The sequence below is a fragment of the Pteropus medius genome, unplaced genomic scaffold (assembly GCF_902729225.1).
Source record: "Pteropus medius unplaced genomic scaffold, Ma_sr-lr_union100, whole genome shotgun sequence".
Classification (NCBI taxonomy): domain Eukaryota; kingdom Metazoa; phylum Chordata; class Mammalia; order Chiroptera; family Pteropodidae; genus Pteropus; species Pteropus medius.
The window spans coordinates 77,588-96,293 of NW_024349801.1; the positions used below are offsets into that span (position 1 = coordinate 77,588).

An 18,706-nucleotide genomic window follows, 5' to 3' on the forward strand; every position below is an offset into this window, starting at 1 on the left:
CCTCAAAGGAAAAAGAGAGAGGACTCAAATAAATAAAATCAGAAATGAAAGAGGAGAAATAACCATGGACTCCACAGAAATACAACGGATCATAAGAAAGTTCTACAAGCAATTATATGCCAACAAATTGGACAATCTGGAAGAAATGGACACATTCCTAGAAACATACAATCTCCCAAGACTGAGTCAAGAAGAAACAGAAGATCTGAACCTACCAATTACCACCAATGAAATAGAATCAGTAATCAAAAACCTCCCCAAAACACAAAAGTCCTGGACAAGATGGCTTCATAGGCGAATTTTGCCAAATATTCAAAGAAGAATTATCATCTCTTCTCAAACTATTCTAAAAAACTCAAGAGGGAAGGCTCCCTAACTCCTTTTATGAGGCCACCGTTACCTTTATTCCAAAACCAGACAGACATTACAAAAAAGGAAAACTATAGGCAGATATCTCTTATGATCATTGATGCAAAAAACCTCAACAAAATATTAGCATGCCAAATTCAGCAATACATTAAAAATATTATACACCATGATCAAGCTGGATTTATTCCTGAGATGCAAGGTTGGTACAATATCTGCAAATCAATTAATGTGAAACACCACATTAACAAATCGAAAGATCGTATCAACAGATGAAGAAAAAGCATTCAACAAAATCTAGCATCTATTTATGATAAAAACTCTCAGCCAAGTGGGAATAGAGAGAACATATCTCAACATAAGAAAGGCCATATATGGTAAACCTACAGCTAACGTCATACTCAATGGGGAAAGGCTAAAAGCATTTTCCCTAAGATCAGGAACAAGACAAGGATGCTCGCTTTCACCACTCCTCTTCAACACTGTATTGGAAGTTTTAGCCACAGCAATAAGACAAGAAAGAGAAATAAAGGGCATCTGAATTGGAAAAGAAGTAAAACTTGCTATTTGCCGATGACATGATACTATATATAGAGAATCCTAGAAATTCCACCAAAAAACTGTTAGAACTAATCAATGAATTCAGTAAAGTAACAGGTTACAAAATAAATATTCAGAAGTCAGTAGCATTTTTATACATCAAGGATGAACTTTCAGAAAGAGAAATCCCATTTACAATTGCATTGAAAATATAAAATACCTGAGAATCAAATTAACCAAGGAAGGAAAAGACTTGTTCTCAGAAAATTGTGTCATTGAAAAAGAAATTGAAGAAGATACAAATAAATGGAAGTGTATAATGTGTTCATGGGTAGGAATAATCAACATCATTAAAATGGCCATACTACCCAAAGCAATCTATAGATTAAATGCAATCCCTATCAAATACCAATGGCATTTTTCAGAGAGCTAGAATAAATAATCCTAAAATTTATATGGAGCCATAAAAAAAAAACTTGAATAGCCACAGCAATCTTGAGAAAGAAGAACAAAGTTGGAGGTATCACACTACCTGATATCAAACTATACTACAAGGCTACAGTAATCAAAACAGCATGATACTGGCATAAAAATGGATACATTGATCAGTGGAACAGAATAGAGGGCCCAGAAATAAATCTACACCTATATGCTCACTTAATATATAACAAAAGAGGCAAGAACATACAATGCGGGAAAGACAGTCTCTTCAAGAAATGGTGTTGGAAAACTGGACAGATACATGCAAAAGAAAGAAGCTGGACCACCTTCTTACATCATATACAAGAATATACTCAAAATGGATTAAAGACTTAAATGTAAGACACCAAACCATAAAACTTCTAGAAGAAATCATAGGCAGTAAACTCTCCGATATTACTAAAAGAAAGTTCTTTTCAAATATATCTCCTCGGGCAAGGAAAACAAAAGAAAAAATAAACAAATGGGACTATATCAAACTAAAAAGTTTTTGTACAGCAAAAGAAACCATCAACAAAACAAAAAGACAACCGACTGTTTGGGAGAAGATATTCGCTAATGACACATCTGATAAGGGGTTAATATCCAAAATATATAAAGAACTTATACAACAACAACAACAAAAATCCAATTAAAAAATGGGCAGAAGACCTGAACAGACTCTTCTTCAAAGAGGAAATACAGATGGCTAATAGACATATGAAAAGATGCTCAGAGTCACTAACCATCAGAGAAAAGCAAATTAAAACCACAATGATTATCATCTCACAATTGTCAGAATGGCTATCATCAATAAATCAAAAAACAACTGTTGGTGAGGATGTGGAGAAAAGGGAACCTTCATACATTGTTGGTAGGATTGAAAATTGGTACAGCCACTATGGAAAACAGTATGGAGGTTTCTCAAAAAATTAAAAATGGATATGCTTTTTGACCCAGCAATTGCACTTCTGGGTATTTATCCAAAGAAAACCAAAACAATAATTTGTAAAGATCTATGCATGCCAATATTCATGGCAGCACAATTACAATAGCCAAGATATGGAAGCAACCTAAATGCCCATCAACAGACAATTGTATAAAGAAGTTATGGTTCATATATACAATGGAATATTACTCAGCCATTAAAAAAAAATGAAATCCTACCATTTGCAACGACATGGATGGACTTAGAGGTTATTATGCTGAGTGAAATAAGTCAAATAAATACCATATGATTTCATTTATACATGGAATCTAAGGAACAAAAAGAACAAACTAATCAAAAATAGACTCACAAATATAGTGGACAATTTGGTGACGGACAGAGGGGAGGGGCTGGGAGGGCTGGGAGAATGGGGTGAAGGGTTAAAGAAGTACAAATTAGTAGTTGATAGTTGGTCATGGAGATGGGGAGCACATGGCAAGAGGATGCAGTTAATTAGTATAATGGCTAGGTGGAGGGCCAGGGGAGGGAAGGAGCAGTTGGGGGGTCGTTTATGAACTATATAGATGTCTAACCATGTACTGTATACTTGAAACTAATTTAAATAAAAATTTTTTTAAAGAACTCTCAAAGCTCAATATGACAAAAGAAAAAAATTTAATGGGGAAGATTTGAACAGATGTTTAACCAAATATAGGGATGGCAGAAAGTGTATGTAAAAATTCTAAAGAACACTAGTCATCAGAGAAATAAAAGTAAAGACACAGAGGAATACCACTACACATCTAACAAGAATAGCTGAAATTAAAAAGACTGGCCACACTCAGTGCTGGTGAGATTATAAAGCAATTAAAATTATCATATATTGCTAGTGGGGATGCAAATGGAACAGTTTGCCAGTTCATAAAAAGACATACATCCACTTACCCTTTGACTTGGTGTATTTATCGTGTTTTTTTATTTTCTGTATTTTTTTAACATTTTGACATCTTAAAAACTTGCTGGCCAGGAAGAGACCACCTCTCCCATGCTATCCTATTCTTGAGACAGCAAATGGTTTAGCCAGGAGCATGTCTCTCATATGCAAACCAACCAATCCAAGTCGATATCCCCAACCATCTCCTTAGCTAACTCTCACGCACCAAGCCAACATTTCCCCTGCCCTAAATCATCCCAGGGCCAGGTACCTAATGACAAGAGACCAATCCTTTAATCCCAAACCCGCTGACATTATTCAAAGTAACCAATCCTAAACTGTTTATTCTGCCTTGCATTTCCTCTCCCACAAAACAAACAAACAAAAAAAACAATAAAAATTGTGGCCTATGTCTTCCCCTCACTCTTTTCAGCCTCCTGACAAACACTGGTGCTCTCCACATGGCTCTGTGTGGCATGGTGTGCTCCCCTTCCCTTGGGCAATATAATAAATGGTTCTTTCAATGGTACTGACCTCTCCATGTTGGCACTCAATCAGTTCCATAAGTTAAAATGCCATGGGTCCAAATGAGACACTCAAGCCCTTTACTCCTAAGTATTAACCCAAGAGAAGACTAGTACATAAATGGCCACACCAGCTTTATTTGTAATGGTTCCAAACTAGAATCAATCCAAATGTCCATTAAGAGATGAATAGGAAAACAAATTGTGGCATATCCATACAAATGAGTACTACTCTGTACTAAAAAAAATAAAGTACTCATAGCTGCAAAATGTTAGAATCTGAAAATAATTAAGCTGTTTGGGGAGGGAGGAGGCAAAAAAAAAAAAGAGTAAACATTTTTTAAATTCCATTTATATAAAATTCTGGAAAATAAAGTTTATAATGAAAGATCACTATGATCAATGATCATGGGAATGAGGAATCGGAGAGGGAGAGACAGTAAAGGGGGAATGAAGTAACTTTGGGGTGATGGATATATACAATATCATGGTTATGGTAATGGTTTCATGGGTGTATACATACAATAAAACATATTTTATACTTTACTTGTGCACAGTTTACTGAACATCAATTATATCTCAATATAGCTTTTAAAAAATGGTTCTACGTAAAAGTCCCGAAAAACCGGGAGATCTGATGAACATCTATTGTCTTGACCATAACTATCCTCATACCTCCAGTGGGGCAGCCCTGCTTCAATGAAAGGAGACTAGCAAGCAATAAAGATTGTGATTCACATCCGTGGAATATAATATCTCTTTTCTCTCAGTCTTCATTTTCTTAACTGAGTAACAAACAGTGGCTTTGAGGTAAGTAGCCTAAGTCGTCTCAGGAATCCAGAAAATTTTAAGATTATTTGCTCTGCCCTTGTTCATAGGAGAGATGTAAATCTAGAAATCCTAAGGATATCTGTACATTCTTGACCTTCACTGCTGTGGTGAAAAGAATATTTATAGAATATAGAACCACTAGAAATAGATGGGACACATCCTCTCTAGTTTGCTCACCCCAACTTTCTATTAATCACCCCCAGTGTGTAAATGTAATTATGGTGGACTCTAATGACTTTAGACCACTTATTTCTTCCAGAGAAGGGGAGAGTACAAAGATCTGCCTTCCCTGAGTATGTTGGGTAACCTGATGCACATTTGCCAACTGGTAGAGGTGAGATAGCTTCTGCCACAGGTATCAGCAGTGATTTAACTGAGACAAGGGTCTTGGGCAGGTCAGAAAGTACAATGCAGGTCCTAAAAGCTTCTCACATACCCAGCACTCATAGGGAATCTCTCCAATGTGGATGTTCAGATGTATGCAATACAACTTTTGATTTATGGATACTTCATAAAGGCTACTCTCAGAACTGCTCCCTGGTATCATTCACATTAACCAGATAGCACATACCCTGTACTCCAAAGGCCTTTCTCCAGTTTAAACTTTCTAGTACCAAATTAGGAAAGGCCATTAGCTTAAGGCTGTCCCATATTCGCTGTACTTTAATGCTTTTCAACAGTGTGATTTCTCTGATGTTTATTGAGGCTGGACTTGCGGCTAAAGAATTTCCCACATTTGCTGCACTCATAAGGCCTTTCTCCAGTGTGTATTCTCTGGTGCTGAACAAGTGTGGATTTAAGGCTGAAGGCTTTCCCACATTCATTGCACTTATAAGGCCTTTCACCAGTGTGAACTCTCTGGTGTAAAACAAGGCTGGATCTTTGGCTAAAAAAATTCCCACATTCTAGGCACTCATACGGCTTTTCACCAGTATGAACTCTCTCATGTGCAATAAGTCCAGAGCTTTGGCTAAAGAATTTCCCACATTCAGTGCACTTATAAGGCCTTTCTCCAGTGTGAATTCTCTGATGCCGAACGAGTGTGATTTTGCGGTTAAAGGATTTTCCACAATCACTACACTTGTAAGGTCTTGCCCCAGTGTGAATTCTCTGGTGTTCAATAAGGCCGGAACTTTGCCTAAAGAATTTCCCACATTCGCTGCATTCATAAGTCCTTTCCTTTGTATGGGTTTTCTGGTGCTGAACGAGTCTGTATTTCTGTCTGAAAGGTTTACCACACTCATTACACTCATGAAGCCTTTCTCCAGTGTGAATTCTCTGATGTTTAATAAGTCTGTGTTTGTAGATGAAGGCTTTCCCACATTTGCTGCATTCATAAGGCCTTGCTGTGATATGAATTCTGCGGTGTATGATAAGGTTGGAGTAATAGTTAAAGAATTTCCCACATTCACTGCATTCATAAGGTCTTGCTTCAGTGTGAACCCTCTCATGTACAATAAGGTTAGCATTACAGCTAAATAATTTCCCACATCTGCGGCACGCATAAGGCCTTTCTCCAATGTGGACTCTCTGGTGTTGAAAAAGTGTGTGTTTGCTACTATAGGTTTTCCCACATTTGCTGCATTCATAAGGCCTTTCTCCAATATGAAGTTTTTTATGCCTAACAAGGTGGGTGCTTCTGCTATATGTTTTCCCACATTCACTGCACTTATAAGGCCTTTCTCCAGTGTGAACTTTCTTGTGCTGAAGAAGGTGAGAGCTTTTGCTGTACGCTTTCCCACATTCGCTGCACTCATAAGGCCTTATACCCATATGAGCTCTCTGGTGTACAGTAAGACTGGAGTTATGACTAAAGAATTTTCCACATTCAGCACACTCATAAGGTCTTTCTCCAGTGTGAACTCTCTGGTGCTCAGCAAGCCTATTTTTGTGGCTAAAGGCTTTCCCACATTCATCACACCTATAATGCCTTTCTCCAATGTGAAAGGTGTCCCTGCACTCAGTTCTTCTGGGTGAATTCCCCATGCTATGAGTGGTCTGGTGTTGGCGAAGGCCCAAGCTGGGCAGGAGGTTCTTCGCACCATCCCCACCTTTGAAGGGATTCTCTGACATGTGGACCCAGCAGTCCTTAACAAGCAAGTCCTCATCCCTTCCAAGGTGTTTCTCTCCACTGTGCTGCTTCTGTTGCTGGTAAGTGCTTATACTGAACCAGAGCTGTCTCCCACATGCCGTACATGGGTGCAGTTTCTGACTGGGATTTAGGCCCTGGAGCTCAGGCGTGTGCAAAATTTCTTTCAAGACAGGGCCACACGTCCCACAAGAGTAGGCTTTCTGGGTGGTCAAACCTGCCTTGGGAATCCTGAGATGTGACACGCCTTGAGAAGCTGCCTTCTCAGCTTCCATTTGAAACCAAAAACCTGAAAGCAGAGAAATGTTAGTGAGGTACACGTAGACTTTGGTGGGAGGGGGCAGCCTCATCACAAATGTCTGTCTTACAAACCCAGTAATGAGTACACAGGACTTTTGGGAGGACAAGGGGACTAAAGCTAAGGTGAGAATGGGTCTGCTGTGCAGTACTGAGCCTAACAAGATCATACACGGGGGTAGTCTACTGTGGAGAAATGCCACAGCAATGGGATGCAGCACGGGAAGGAGAAATTGGGTTTCCAGCTCTCTTCTCTGCAAATGGCTTTCAAGAGAGACTTGTCTGCTGGTGACACAAGCACTGAATGAAAAGGAAAGTCAATTGCAACTGAGTAGCTGGTGTTCGAGGACTATTTAGGATATGTATACATCTCACAACTCATTATGTGTAGCTCAGTGTTGGAGAAGCACTTCAGAGGGAGCAGTGGTGAGGAACAGGGGAGACTTGAAGGCTAGATAGGTGTGGATTAGCCCTAGCCAGATGTCAGAGTGGAAATGACAAGTGGATAAAATGTCAAGGGGGATTAAAAGACAGAGATAAGCTATGACTCCTGTTCTTGGTATGAAAACAATGATAGGCACTGGAAAGGTTCCTGGTATGATCTGAACCCAGCCCTAATGGTGAGCTAACCCCCACCTTCCACTTCCCAAGACCGGGCCCCTCTTGCTGTGGCTGGAGTCACATCTGCCCTGTCAGGCACCTACGTCTCTCCCCCAGCTCCAGTGAGGCAATGACATGGAACCTGGAACATGCAAGTCCTAAGGGAAAGATAAGGCAGGTGAGTGGACAGCACTAGCATGGAGCAATCCAGCCCGAGACACACCACAGGAAAGAAAACTAATATTACAAAAAGAACCTTGGAGAAGTATCTTATAGGAATAGCTCAGTGGTCCCCATAAGAAGTGACCATGTTGGTGCTTGCAATTCCTGGCATAGTCAGGCACAAGAAAATGTCACCTGGAGGTAAGGGGGAATAATTTGGGGCAGAGAGGTGCAATTATTCTGGACAGTCCCTTTGTCAAGGTGAGACCAAGTCTGGTGAGATCAATTGGTTTCACTGCAAGATTTCCTATCCCCCATATCCTTCCCTGCAAGGTTTTAGGGATGCTGAGGGCTGCTTGGGGAGAGGAGAGGGAAGTGCACTCAGCCCAGCCTGGCACCTATGGCACCTATGGAAGAAAACCTACAAAGGAAGCAATGTTCATACTCTAGTTGTAGAAAGGAAAGAGTGAGCCCTGGAGAAATGGCACCTATGGAAGAAAACCTACAAAGGAAGCAATGTTCATACTCTAGTTGTAGAAAGGAAAGAGTGAGCCCTGGAGAAATGAGGAAGGAAAGAGCCTAGTCAAGGATATCAGGGTGAGTGAGAGGGACTTACCCAGTGAAGACACAAGTGCAAAGTTCTCCAGCATCACATCACGGTACAGGAGTCTCTGAGTCTCATCGAAAAGCTCCCACTCCTCCTGAGACAAGTCCACAGCCACATCTTCAAAGGTCACAACACCCTGCCATAATGGAGAAAGCACTGTCCCTAAGCAGCCTCTCTCACCAGTACCCTCAGTTTATTCCCCAAATATCTACTCCCTGCCCACCCTCCTCTCCAGCTCCAAAACTCAGGATACACGAGGCCCAGATACCAATGGTACCAGCTCTCTCCTCTTTCCTATTATAATGTCACCCTACATCAACTATAGGTGTGTAGACAAATAAGTAAATGCTATCCATGCCAGCAGGGGTTCCCAGACCACACCTCCCAGACACAACCAAACATGGGCTCAGTTTTCCCCTTTAAGAAGCTGGGAGCAAGTCCCTGGGACCTTCAGTTTTCATTCTCCCCACTGAGCACATCACTCTGTAAACCATGCCTCCCTCACATCTCTGAGCCCCCACCACCTCCTCCACCCCAGCCCACACCAAAGACATCTCCCTGGCCTCCCCACACGCCACTCTGCACAAGACATCCAGAGAGTTCCATCCTGCACTCCGATGGCCCACACTGGCAGGGGAAGCCCCTAGCCCAGTCTTAAAGGCCTCTCTACCATACCTGGTTCCTTGCTTCAGCCTCAGCCACCTGGAACCACATGCAGGTGTCAAATGCTTTAAGCTCTCTTCTACCCATGTCCCCTCACTGGTCTCAGTCTCCCTTTTTCCACCCAACATTCAACACTCAGCACCACTGGTTCCCCGGTCCAGACCTAGAACTCTCCCAGCTGACTCATTTGTCCCTGAGCTTATTTGCCAGCCTGAGTGGAACCCCTCAGGCCTCACCAAAGATCACCACAAGACTTTAGAGGGATGAATAAGCACTGACCTTGGCCTCACTGTCATATCACTTCCATTACTGCTATGCTTCCTGCTTCCTCATCCATCCCATGTCGATTCCCCCTTGGAGGCCCTGGTCCACTACCAGACTCACTTCTCCCCCACGGCTGCTACTCTCCCTCACCTGTCTTTATGATGCTCACCAGCCCCATTCAGGTGATCAAGAGAGGTCCAGTCCTCCAATCTGGCCCTCCCCTTCTTTGCTCCCTAACACTATCACCATGACCTGAAGATGCCCCCTACTAAATGTGACTCACAGCTCTACCATGATTCACACACAGGCCACCAACTTATGGTGTCTCCAACCTGAATTCTACCCCTGAACTCCACAGTGGTGTGCTGTCTACTCAGTGGCTCCACTTGAGGATCTCTGCAACATCTCAGACCCGATGGCCAGAACCTAACTCCTGATACTCCCTCTGAAAATTACTCCTACAACTGACTTTCCTATTTCAGTTCATGGTATCTCCTTACTTCTAGCTGCAAATGCCAAAACTTTGGCTTATCCCTGATTCCTCCCCTTCTCCCTCACTCTCCACATCAGAAAGTTTTGTTGGAACTACTTAAAAAAAAAAGCTACACGTATTCTCCCATATAGCAGCCGCTACCCTGGTGCTGTCACCTGGAGCTGTCACTGACACTCATCTAGACTACTGCAGTAACCTCTTTCAGCTCTATTGTCTGTTCTTCACTCTGCACCCAGAGAAAGTCCATTAATATCTGATTTAGATCACTCCAATCTTCTACGCCAAAACTTCCATGGCTCCCAGTACCTTCAGAATAGAGACACAATCCTTCATCCTGCCATTTCAGGCTTGATTCCTGCATCCCAGCTCTCCACAAGACATAATGGAGTATTGTGGTTGTTGCTCACCTCCAGGCATTTGCACATAGCGATCCCTATGTCTATAATATCTTCCATAGGATAGCCTACTGGTGGCCAGAAATCAGGAGCCCTGTATATAACCTCTGGCCTGGATTCAGGATCCTGAGTCTAGGGAGAGGCCTCAGAATCAATAGCAGTAGAGTGATAGGCAAAGAGTCCCAGAATACATCCCAGAGACCACGAGTGGGAGATGGAGAGGGTAAGAGCCTAAGACTGTCTTTACTCACCCGTGCAGGGCTCTTTAGTGCTTTTAAAGCCATGGAAACCTGTGGGAAAAGTGAGACTGTGAGTGAAGAGTATCCATGGTGGGGTCTGATCCAACCTCCTGTACCTGCCCTGAAACAAGGTGAACTCCAGCTGTCTTGAATTTCTGGGCTTCAGTCGCTGCTGCTCTCTTACTAGCTGTGTGACCTTGGACGAGTGTCTTCTATTTTACTGATGAAGACCTCAGTGTCTTCATCAGTAAAATAGGCATAAGAACAGTGCCAGCCTCATAAGGCTACTGTTGGTATCAAATGCACTAGTGTATGTCAAGTGTTAAATATGAACTACGACTCTCCATGGAATTAAGGCTTTTATCAATGTTTTCAGTGCAAATTATTTGATGAGTTTTTGAAATTTTAGATGTGTGTTATATTTACTTTTTAAGTGTTTTTTTTAAATGTAGTATTTAAGACTTTGTAGTGTCTTAATATACTGCTCTATGGTATATTAAGGTGTAAACTAAATATCAAGTGCTTGCATAAAGTTAACGTTTTCAATTCATACATTACAGTGTTTGATTGCCAATGCTGAAATGAGTGGTTGTTTCATAAACTATGATAAAAATGGGGAAGGGGGTTGCTGTGCAGGCTGAGCGATTGCTAATTTTCTATCCTTAAAAAATCTAATTGGATCACTTCTCACCTCTCCCGTCCAGTTCCCATGGTAACTCTCACAGAGTCTGTTGCATTAGCCTCCACAAGGTCACCCCATCTCCACTTTAATCAACCCCCTGCCCTCAAGTCTGATCTCCTCTGAGCATCCGTTTAAAATTCTAACTCATATCTAGTCCCCTCTACTCACAACCCTCTATGGCTACCAGGGCCCTCAGAATGCAGGCCCAGCTGTACGGGGGCTGCCATTCCACATATGGCTAATCCGCTCGCAATGTTCCCCACAGACAGCAGACTCGCCGCAGGTTTTCTGAATGCTCCTCAGTCGCATCTCCAGGCCTCTGCATACTCCTCATCCCGTTGGGTGTCAGAAATAGGGACTCCACCCTGGAACGCTCCACTGTCCTGAACGAAGGGGACAAGGCTGACACGGACAGGCACCCTTCGTTCCGGGCTTTAGGATTCGGAGGCGGGGGAGAAGCTATGAGACACGGGTGCCGCGGGCTCAGACGAAACCCCACCCCAACCCATGCCCCCCGCCCGGAGTCACCCCAGGAGACGACCTCTCCTAGTCACGAACTCGCCTATATGCGCTCTGGTCAACGTCTCCTTGACCCTTCCCGCTTACTTTACCTTGGGCGAAATCAAGAGTTAAAATCTGATCAGGTTGGCCCACTCAAGGGCAAACAAAATCACCGCAGCCGGGAAGATGCCAGATGTCTCCCCTTGACGTATTCTGCAAGGTACTAAAATGTCCTTCTCCTCGACCTGGCCCAGCGCCGCAGACGCACAGCGCAGAGGCATCTGGGTAATGTAGTTCCCACAGGGCCACGGACCTGGGCGAGGGGCGCACGCCTCAGACCTCCAGGCACAGGCCAGAGATGTACCGTGAGAGCCACTGGGAAGCGGTGCCCCAAAATTCCAGAGACCATGAAGAGATGGGGTCTCACTGCTTTTAAAAGGGATGCATAGAGATTTCCGTGGAGAGTAGTCTGCAACTGAACACAGTCATATTTCAAGACATCATTCAGATGCTTACCAAAGCTGCAAAATCAAAATACGCATGAAGCCTTGTCAGCCTAATACGCAGTGCATCCACTGATTACTTGGAAGCTAATAAATATTTTCTCATTGCTCTTCAAATACATGTGGACTGAAGTCAGTTTTGTGGGCTTCAGTATATTTGGTCAGTGGCAAGAGAAAAAATCAGACAAGGTCATAATGGGGAAGATAGGGAAGGGATATTGGGTGATCTGAGCAGGTGGTCAAGTGTGGAGCTCTGCTGCTGGTTCCCACAGTAAACATCCCTGCTTATGTAATTAATGATGGTGTCCAACCCAGGAGCATTTTATCCAGATAATATGTTTTTCTCTGTATCCTGAGATATATTCAATTGCTTCTTAGGAATTTGGCAATTGAATATATCTCAGGATATATCTATCTGAAAAAGAGAGCTACTTATACCAAGTGAAATTTCCTATGGGGACAGCATATGCAGTGATGTCTGTTGGAGGACATGTGGAAAGGGGGCATCTTACCCCTGAGATAAAGGGTTAGGTAATCTTTCTTTACTGCAAAGTGATTATTATTTCACCTGCAATTGTAGCCAAAAAAAAAAAAAATTCTGCATTGGGAGTTGAGAATATCTTAGAAAAACAGTTGTGAAATCTCTAATAAATGAAAGCTATTAATAATTATTATATATTTCTTCAGGTGTGACCAATATAATTCTGAGGAAACATATCATGAGATGTGAAAAAGGTTAAAAATCTCAGTATTTTGATCAAGGGTCACTGAAATCTGAAAAATGAGAGAATGAAGCTAATTGCACTGGAAACTTGGCTACTGTAAGTCTTTTGATTTTGTAAAATGAGATCTTTAAAAAATCATTTTTGAGAACATCGAGCAATACCAGCTTGAAGGGGACTAAAAAGGGCATCCAGGTAGAGTTGCCAGAATACTCAAAAGGAACAGGGAATAGGTGATGTTGGCAAAGATTCTCTGCTTGACCAAACTTTCGTCAGGCTCCTGAACCCTGGGCCCATGGATTCCTTACAATCCAGTTTTAACAAGAACCCTGCTAAGTCAGTTTAGCAAGAACCTTTGCCTTTGCTATCCGAGCATTCATGATATCTGATCAAGTTCCTCCTCCTCTACAATCTCCAGGTGATGTTGATCACCTTGGTCCGTCTTTAGCAAGAGTCCTGTTAGGTCATTATAGCCAGAATCCCCTCAAACCCTTGATGTTCCTCTTAGTAATTTTCCATCCACTGACCCCCAACACTATCCTATTCCTTGGCTATAAATTCCCACCAGCCCATACTGTCTTTGGAGTTGAGCCCAATCTCTCTCCCTCACTACAAAACCCCATTGCGGTGGTCCCTATGCCTATTGCCATGGTCCTGAATAAATTTTGCCTTATCACTTTTAACAAGTGCCATGAATAATTTTTTGTTTAACAGTGTCATATTTATTCCCTGCTTAAAGAATTATCATTAAATCCTTACTATATTCCAGGCACTGTTATAGGTACAAGGAACACATCAGAATCTAAAGATACGAAGACCTCTGCCCTCACAGAGCTTACATTCTAGTCAAGAAAGATGGAGAGTAAGCATGAACGACAAAACAGTAAATTATATTTTATATGTGATACATGTAAGTGTAAGAAAAAGAAAACATTAAAAGTGTTAAGAAATGGAAAATGTTTTGTTTTTGTTTCTTGGATATGAGGAATATATTACTAAGGAAAGTAAGAGGGCATTTAAGGAAATATTAAAGGAGGTAAAGGCCTAAACGCTGTGGACCCTGTGGTTATCTTGTGGAATAAGTTCCAGGCAGAGGAAACAGGCATGTCAAAGACTTGAAGTTTGAATTATTTCTGTTCCATTCCAGAAAAAGCAAGGAGGCTGGTGTATATTCAACCAGGTGAGTGAAGAGGATTATAGAAAGAGATAAGTAACGGGATGTAACAGGAGCCAGATATGTATAGCATTGCAGGCCACTTTAAAGACATTTTTATTTATCAACGAGTAAATTGGGAAACCCTAACAGGAATTTAAACAGAAGAACAGCACCTGTCTATATTGTTAACAAATTACTGTGACTCTTTGTGTGGAGAATTGTTAGAAGTAGGGAGACTAATTTTCAAGAAGAACTACAGTGATTTTTTTCTTGTTGAACTAGACATGAGAACATAGGTTATGTGAGAAATATATATACCAGGACATTATCACATTTCTAAATGTCTCCACAAATAATATTACCAGCTTGAAGGAGTGCTGATAATACTGGGGTCCTCAGAACAAGAACAGGGCTGTGGCTTTTCTTCTCTTCCAAAGAATAAATGAGCAATAAGCCTCTTGAAAGGAGAAGATCTTAAAACAGGCAGAATTAACCTATTCCAGAAACAGGTGCCAGTGGAAGCAGGCAAATGAGGAGGAGAGTGGGAAAAGAGGAAACAGGGCCAAGGCATGTGAGACAGTGCAGACTTTTTAAGGATTTCATTTTACATTGAGTGAATTGAGAGCCATGAAAGTGATTTAAGCAGTAGAGGGCCAGGACCTGACTATGCTATTCATGATCACACTGGCCCCTGTATTGAGTATAAACATTAACATCAGAAATGAGGAGTGCATTTAGAAGGATAATACAGTGATTCATGTGAGCAGGAAAGTAATTCTTACCAGGTGGCAGCTGTGGTGGTGATGAAAATGTTCACATTCTTAATATATTTTGAAAAAATGTCCCACTGGATTTCTTATTGGATTGGATGTGGATTGTGAGAGAAATTAACTTGTTACAGGAAAGGGACACACTTGTAAGTTTCTCTGAAAATTATAGTTTTTTTGAGAAAACTCCATACTGTTTTCCATAGTGGCTATAGCAATTTACATTCCCACCATCAGTGTATGCAGGTTCCTTTCCCCTAACAACCTCTCCACACTTGTTATTACTTGTTTTGTTGTGATAGCCATTCTAACACGTGTGAGGTGGTATCTCATTGTGGTTTTGAATTGCATTTCCCTAATAGCTAGTTAAGTTGAGCATCTTTTCATATGTTTGTTGGCTATTTGTATGTCTTCTTGGGAGAAATGTCTGTTCAGGTCAGTATTTCAAAGGGCTTAATGCCTGTAATTACTTTAAATTTTTTTTCTCATTTATTTTTCCAAATGTAACACAAATGGTATATAAATAAACCATATAATTGTAATCTTTTGAGTTTGGCTTCTTTTACTAATAATATGTTTGTGTTACTTCCATGTTGTTGCATGTGCCAACAGATTGTTCCTTTTTTTATGCTGGGTAGTATTCAATTGTACGAGTTCCACACACTTTGTTTATCCATTCACAAATTGAAGACACTTAAGGTTGTTTCCAGTTGTGATAAACTGAAATCTGAATAAAGCTGCCATCAACATTAGTATGCAGGTTTTTATGCGAACATAAATTTTTATTTCTACCTGACTCCAGGCCCCATGCTCTCAGTGAGCACACATGTTACTTCTCCTCACCATTTCCCAAGATCTCCTGACAGGCCTCATGTTCTTCCCGCACAGCACATGGACACAGTGCATAGAGCTAAGCTATAGTTATTTTATTAAAGTTAGCCTGATAAAGACTGCATCAGGTGAGGACAGGTGTCTAGATGCCAGCTTCAGGTAAGGAGAATAGGGCAAGAAGGTGGAGTTCAGACTAGGCATCAGTGACAAAGGTTCATCTCCCCAAAGGGTTCAGTCTGGAAAATTTCTGAGCATCCTGCTTCATCCTGTCCATGTCTAGTGAATGTATTCCCTGCTGGTGGTGATGGCACCCTGAGAGAGAGTAGGATGATCAGGGCAGAGGAGCTGAGCCCATGGCAGGGCTCTCTTACCACGCCAGGATCACCCTCACTCCTCATCCTCAGTGATTTAGCTCTAGCCCCAGCAAGAACTGTTGGCCCACAGGCCCACCACTAGAAATGGGATGTGATCAGTCTTGCCAGGATGAGGATTGCTCCCTAATTGCCCACGCACTAGTGTTATTAGGGTGTTTAAACAACCAGCAGAGATAACAAGATTCTGGAGGGCATGATTGAGGCTGGGCTTGAGAGAGAGGCAAGGCAGCTGAGTTTATGTTTATGCGGGGTCTCCTGTACTTGATACTTCTCTGTTAGGTGTATTGGATGTATGGAATGTTTATGCGTGTGTTGTAAACAATCCCATTCCCCTTTTGCCTATATTAATGCAAGAAATTCTGCTTCTTGAAAAATTTCTCATTTTGCAGAATCAGCACTTTGGGGGAAAATAAGGTAAGAGACAGACTATTCAAAATCTATAACTGTGTAAAAAGGAAAACAAAAAAGATTGCTCATCAGGAGGTACGTTGACCAGCCCTGGTGAGAAGCTGCATGTATCTAGAAGCTACCCCAGGGGCCTCAGGCACCAAAACAACAAAGTGGAATTTCTGGCTCATGGGCACTGAGTACAGATGGAATAGAACTCTGAGCCAGAATAATAGCCATCGAGGCTGGTGCAAGAGGAAGGGAAACTGACCAAAATCCAGAAGACTTGCAAAGCCAGGGAGTCCCTTCCTGGGAAAAGAGTGTAAAAGCAGTTTAAAAGAGTCTAAGTGCTCATTTTTAATTTTTCTAAAACAGAGCACTCAGGGATCCTACGTGTGTAGAAGCTGAACTCTTTCTTTCCTGCCAAAGGTTAGAATTCTACTCCTGCAATGCTAGCTGTCCTAACCTAGGCTGAAATCACATGAGCCAATACACTTTCTATATTATACTGATACTAGTCCCCTACTTTCCAACTGTGTGTAAGTTAACTGGCATGATAAGGACATGTGTGGTAGCAGAGCAGGCTGGATGTACATGTATCATGTGGTTGAACATTACATGTGCTCTAGAGTGGAGCAAAGTTTTATGTGCTTGACTATCTATAGTGTATCTTGTCTGTCGTGTATCTAGTGATTGCATGGTCTATTTGTATGTGGCATAGTACAATATGCTGTATGTGTGTCTTCAGGACAGGGGTCGGGGAAGGAGAGTAAATTACTACGACTATCAGATCCAAGATCTGGAATGTGAGTCCTCCCTCACTGTAGCAATCCTGAATTTATCCCAAGGCTACTTTTCCTGGTTGGGTAACATTGACCAGATCGAGGTTGGTGCTCAACAGTAACTTGTCTCCAGTAGCCACCACACCAGATTCCATAAAAAGTAAGGCAGCTTCCACTGAAGACACAGACAGAAAACACTTCATTAAAGGAATCACCAAGGTAAGAGTTTCCTGTTTCCTCACCACTTGAAAGTAACTCACACATCCAGTATCTCCTGACTCACCTTTCACAGACACCTTCCCTCTCCCAAGACTCCTTACATCACAGGCAGAGAAAATGTTCTCTAAGAAGTACTCCCAGCTAGTGAAGTGTTAAAGAAGTACAAATTAGTAGTTGATAGATGGTCACAGGATGGGGAGCACGGCATAGGGAATACTGTTAGCAATAATATAATGGCTAGGTGGAGAGCCAGAGGAGAGAAGGAGCAATTAGGGGGATGGTCTTATAAACTATATAAATGTCTAACCAATGTACTGTATACTTGAAACTAATTAAAATAAATAAATCAATTCATAAAGTAAAAAAAAAAAGTGTGTAAAAAGAAGTACTCCCAGCTAAAGGGAACAGTAGGAGGGGCTAGAACTAGAGATCCTCTGCCCATCAGATAAGCACCACTACCCTAAACAACTATCCCCTATGTGTGCACAGCGAAGGACCCCTCTACCTCCAAACCTCTCCCTCCATTCAAAGACTGAAAACCCCAGGGGGTTTCTGCATGACTCCTGGGCAATGATCTCCCAGCTGCCCCCTAAATTTATTGCTAGAAGCTGCTCAAAGATCGCCACTGAGAGAGTGAGGTAGAGTGGGGCAAGGATCCAGAAGGCCATCTCTTCCCTCCTTCCCATCCTTACCCATCTCGATGCCCAGTCCACTAGTCACCAGCAAAGTCAGCATAAGCAGTGTCTCCTTCATAGTGTCAACAGCTGAAATGCTCTGCTCAGAACAGGGTTTCTGCTGCTTATAAACTACTAACTCCTTGATCCCAGCCCATAGCCCTTCTTAGTCCTGTGGGTACGGACATGGCACATATGACCCTCTCAGTCATCAGGGTGTTGTGTGTGAGAAGCTCCTCCTACTCTGAGAGCAAAGCTCCTGGAGAAGATGTGGTTTCACCTTTGACAAAGACTAATTGGAGCTGACATTTCTAATTGACTTCATTGAGTCAAATGCTCTGTTGTCTCAGCCCCAACTGTCACCTCTGTTTCCTGGTCATCCTTTGCTCATCCTTCTCCCTGGTCTAGCCTAGCTCCAAACATAGTTTTTCCCAAAACGTGGAGACAAAAATCATAAGAGGGGTCAAGGACAGGTCTATGCCACTATAGGTAAACAAAAAGTCAACCAGAAAACTTACTTTTGCCCCGGTTTAATTCCCGGAGACAAATATAGGGAGCTGGGCCTGACTGGAGCCCTTTAAACATCTTAACTGCTACACTCTCTGGATCAAGCCCCAAAAACAGATGGACACCATCCCTGGGCTCCGAATCACACCCTATCAGAAAAGTCGCAACTTGTGACCATGTGGGTTTTCTCAGGGGCTAGTGGTGGTACAA

General features: G+C 42.1%; 1 protein-coding gene and 1 pseudogene across 8 annotated transcripts; both read right to left on the reverse strand.

Annotated features, from left to right (window-relative positions):
• Window positions 1–4,093: 4,093 nt before the first annotated feature.
• On the reverse strand, window positions 4,094–11,824 carry LOC120622837 (zinc finger protein OZF-like). 8 transcript variants are annotated; one of them, XM_039888544.1, is made up of 5 exons: window positions 11,685–11,824; window positions 11,341–11,456; window positions 10,404–10,442; window positions 8,347–8,473; window positions 4,094–6,960 (listed from the first exon to the last, which is right to left on the reverse strand). In XM_039888544.1, the coding sequence occupies exons 2-5, from the start codon at window positions 11,380–11,382 to the stop codon at window positions 5,246–5,248; spliced, it is 1,923 nt and encodes a 640-aa protein (XP_039744478.1). In that variant the 5' UTR covers window positions 11,383–11,456; window positions 11,685–11,824; the 3' UTR covers window positions 4,094–5,245. The 8 variants fall into 8 exon arrangements, with proteins under 8 accessions (XP_039744478.1, XP_039744481.1, XP_039744482.1 ...); XM_039888551.1 differs by having other exon boundaries at window positions 6,789–7,726; XM_039888547.1 differs by lacking the exon at window positions 11,341–11,456.
• Window positions 11,825–15,767: 3,943 nt separating this feature from the next.
• LOC120622783 (major allergen I polypeptide chain 2-like) lies at window positions 15,768–18,068 on the reverse strand (annotated as a pseudogene).
• Window positions 18,069–18,706: the final 638 nt, after the last annotated feature.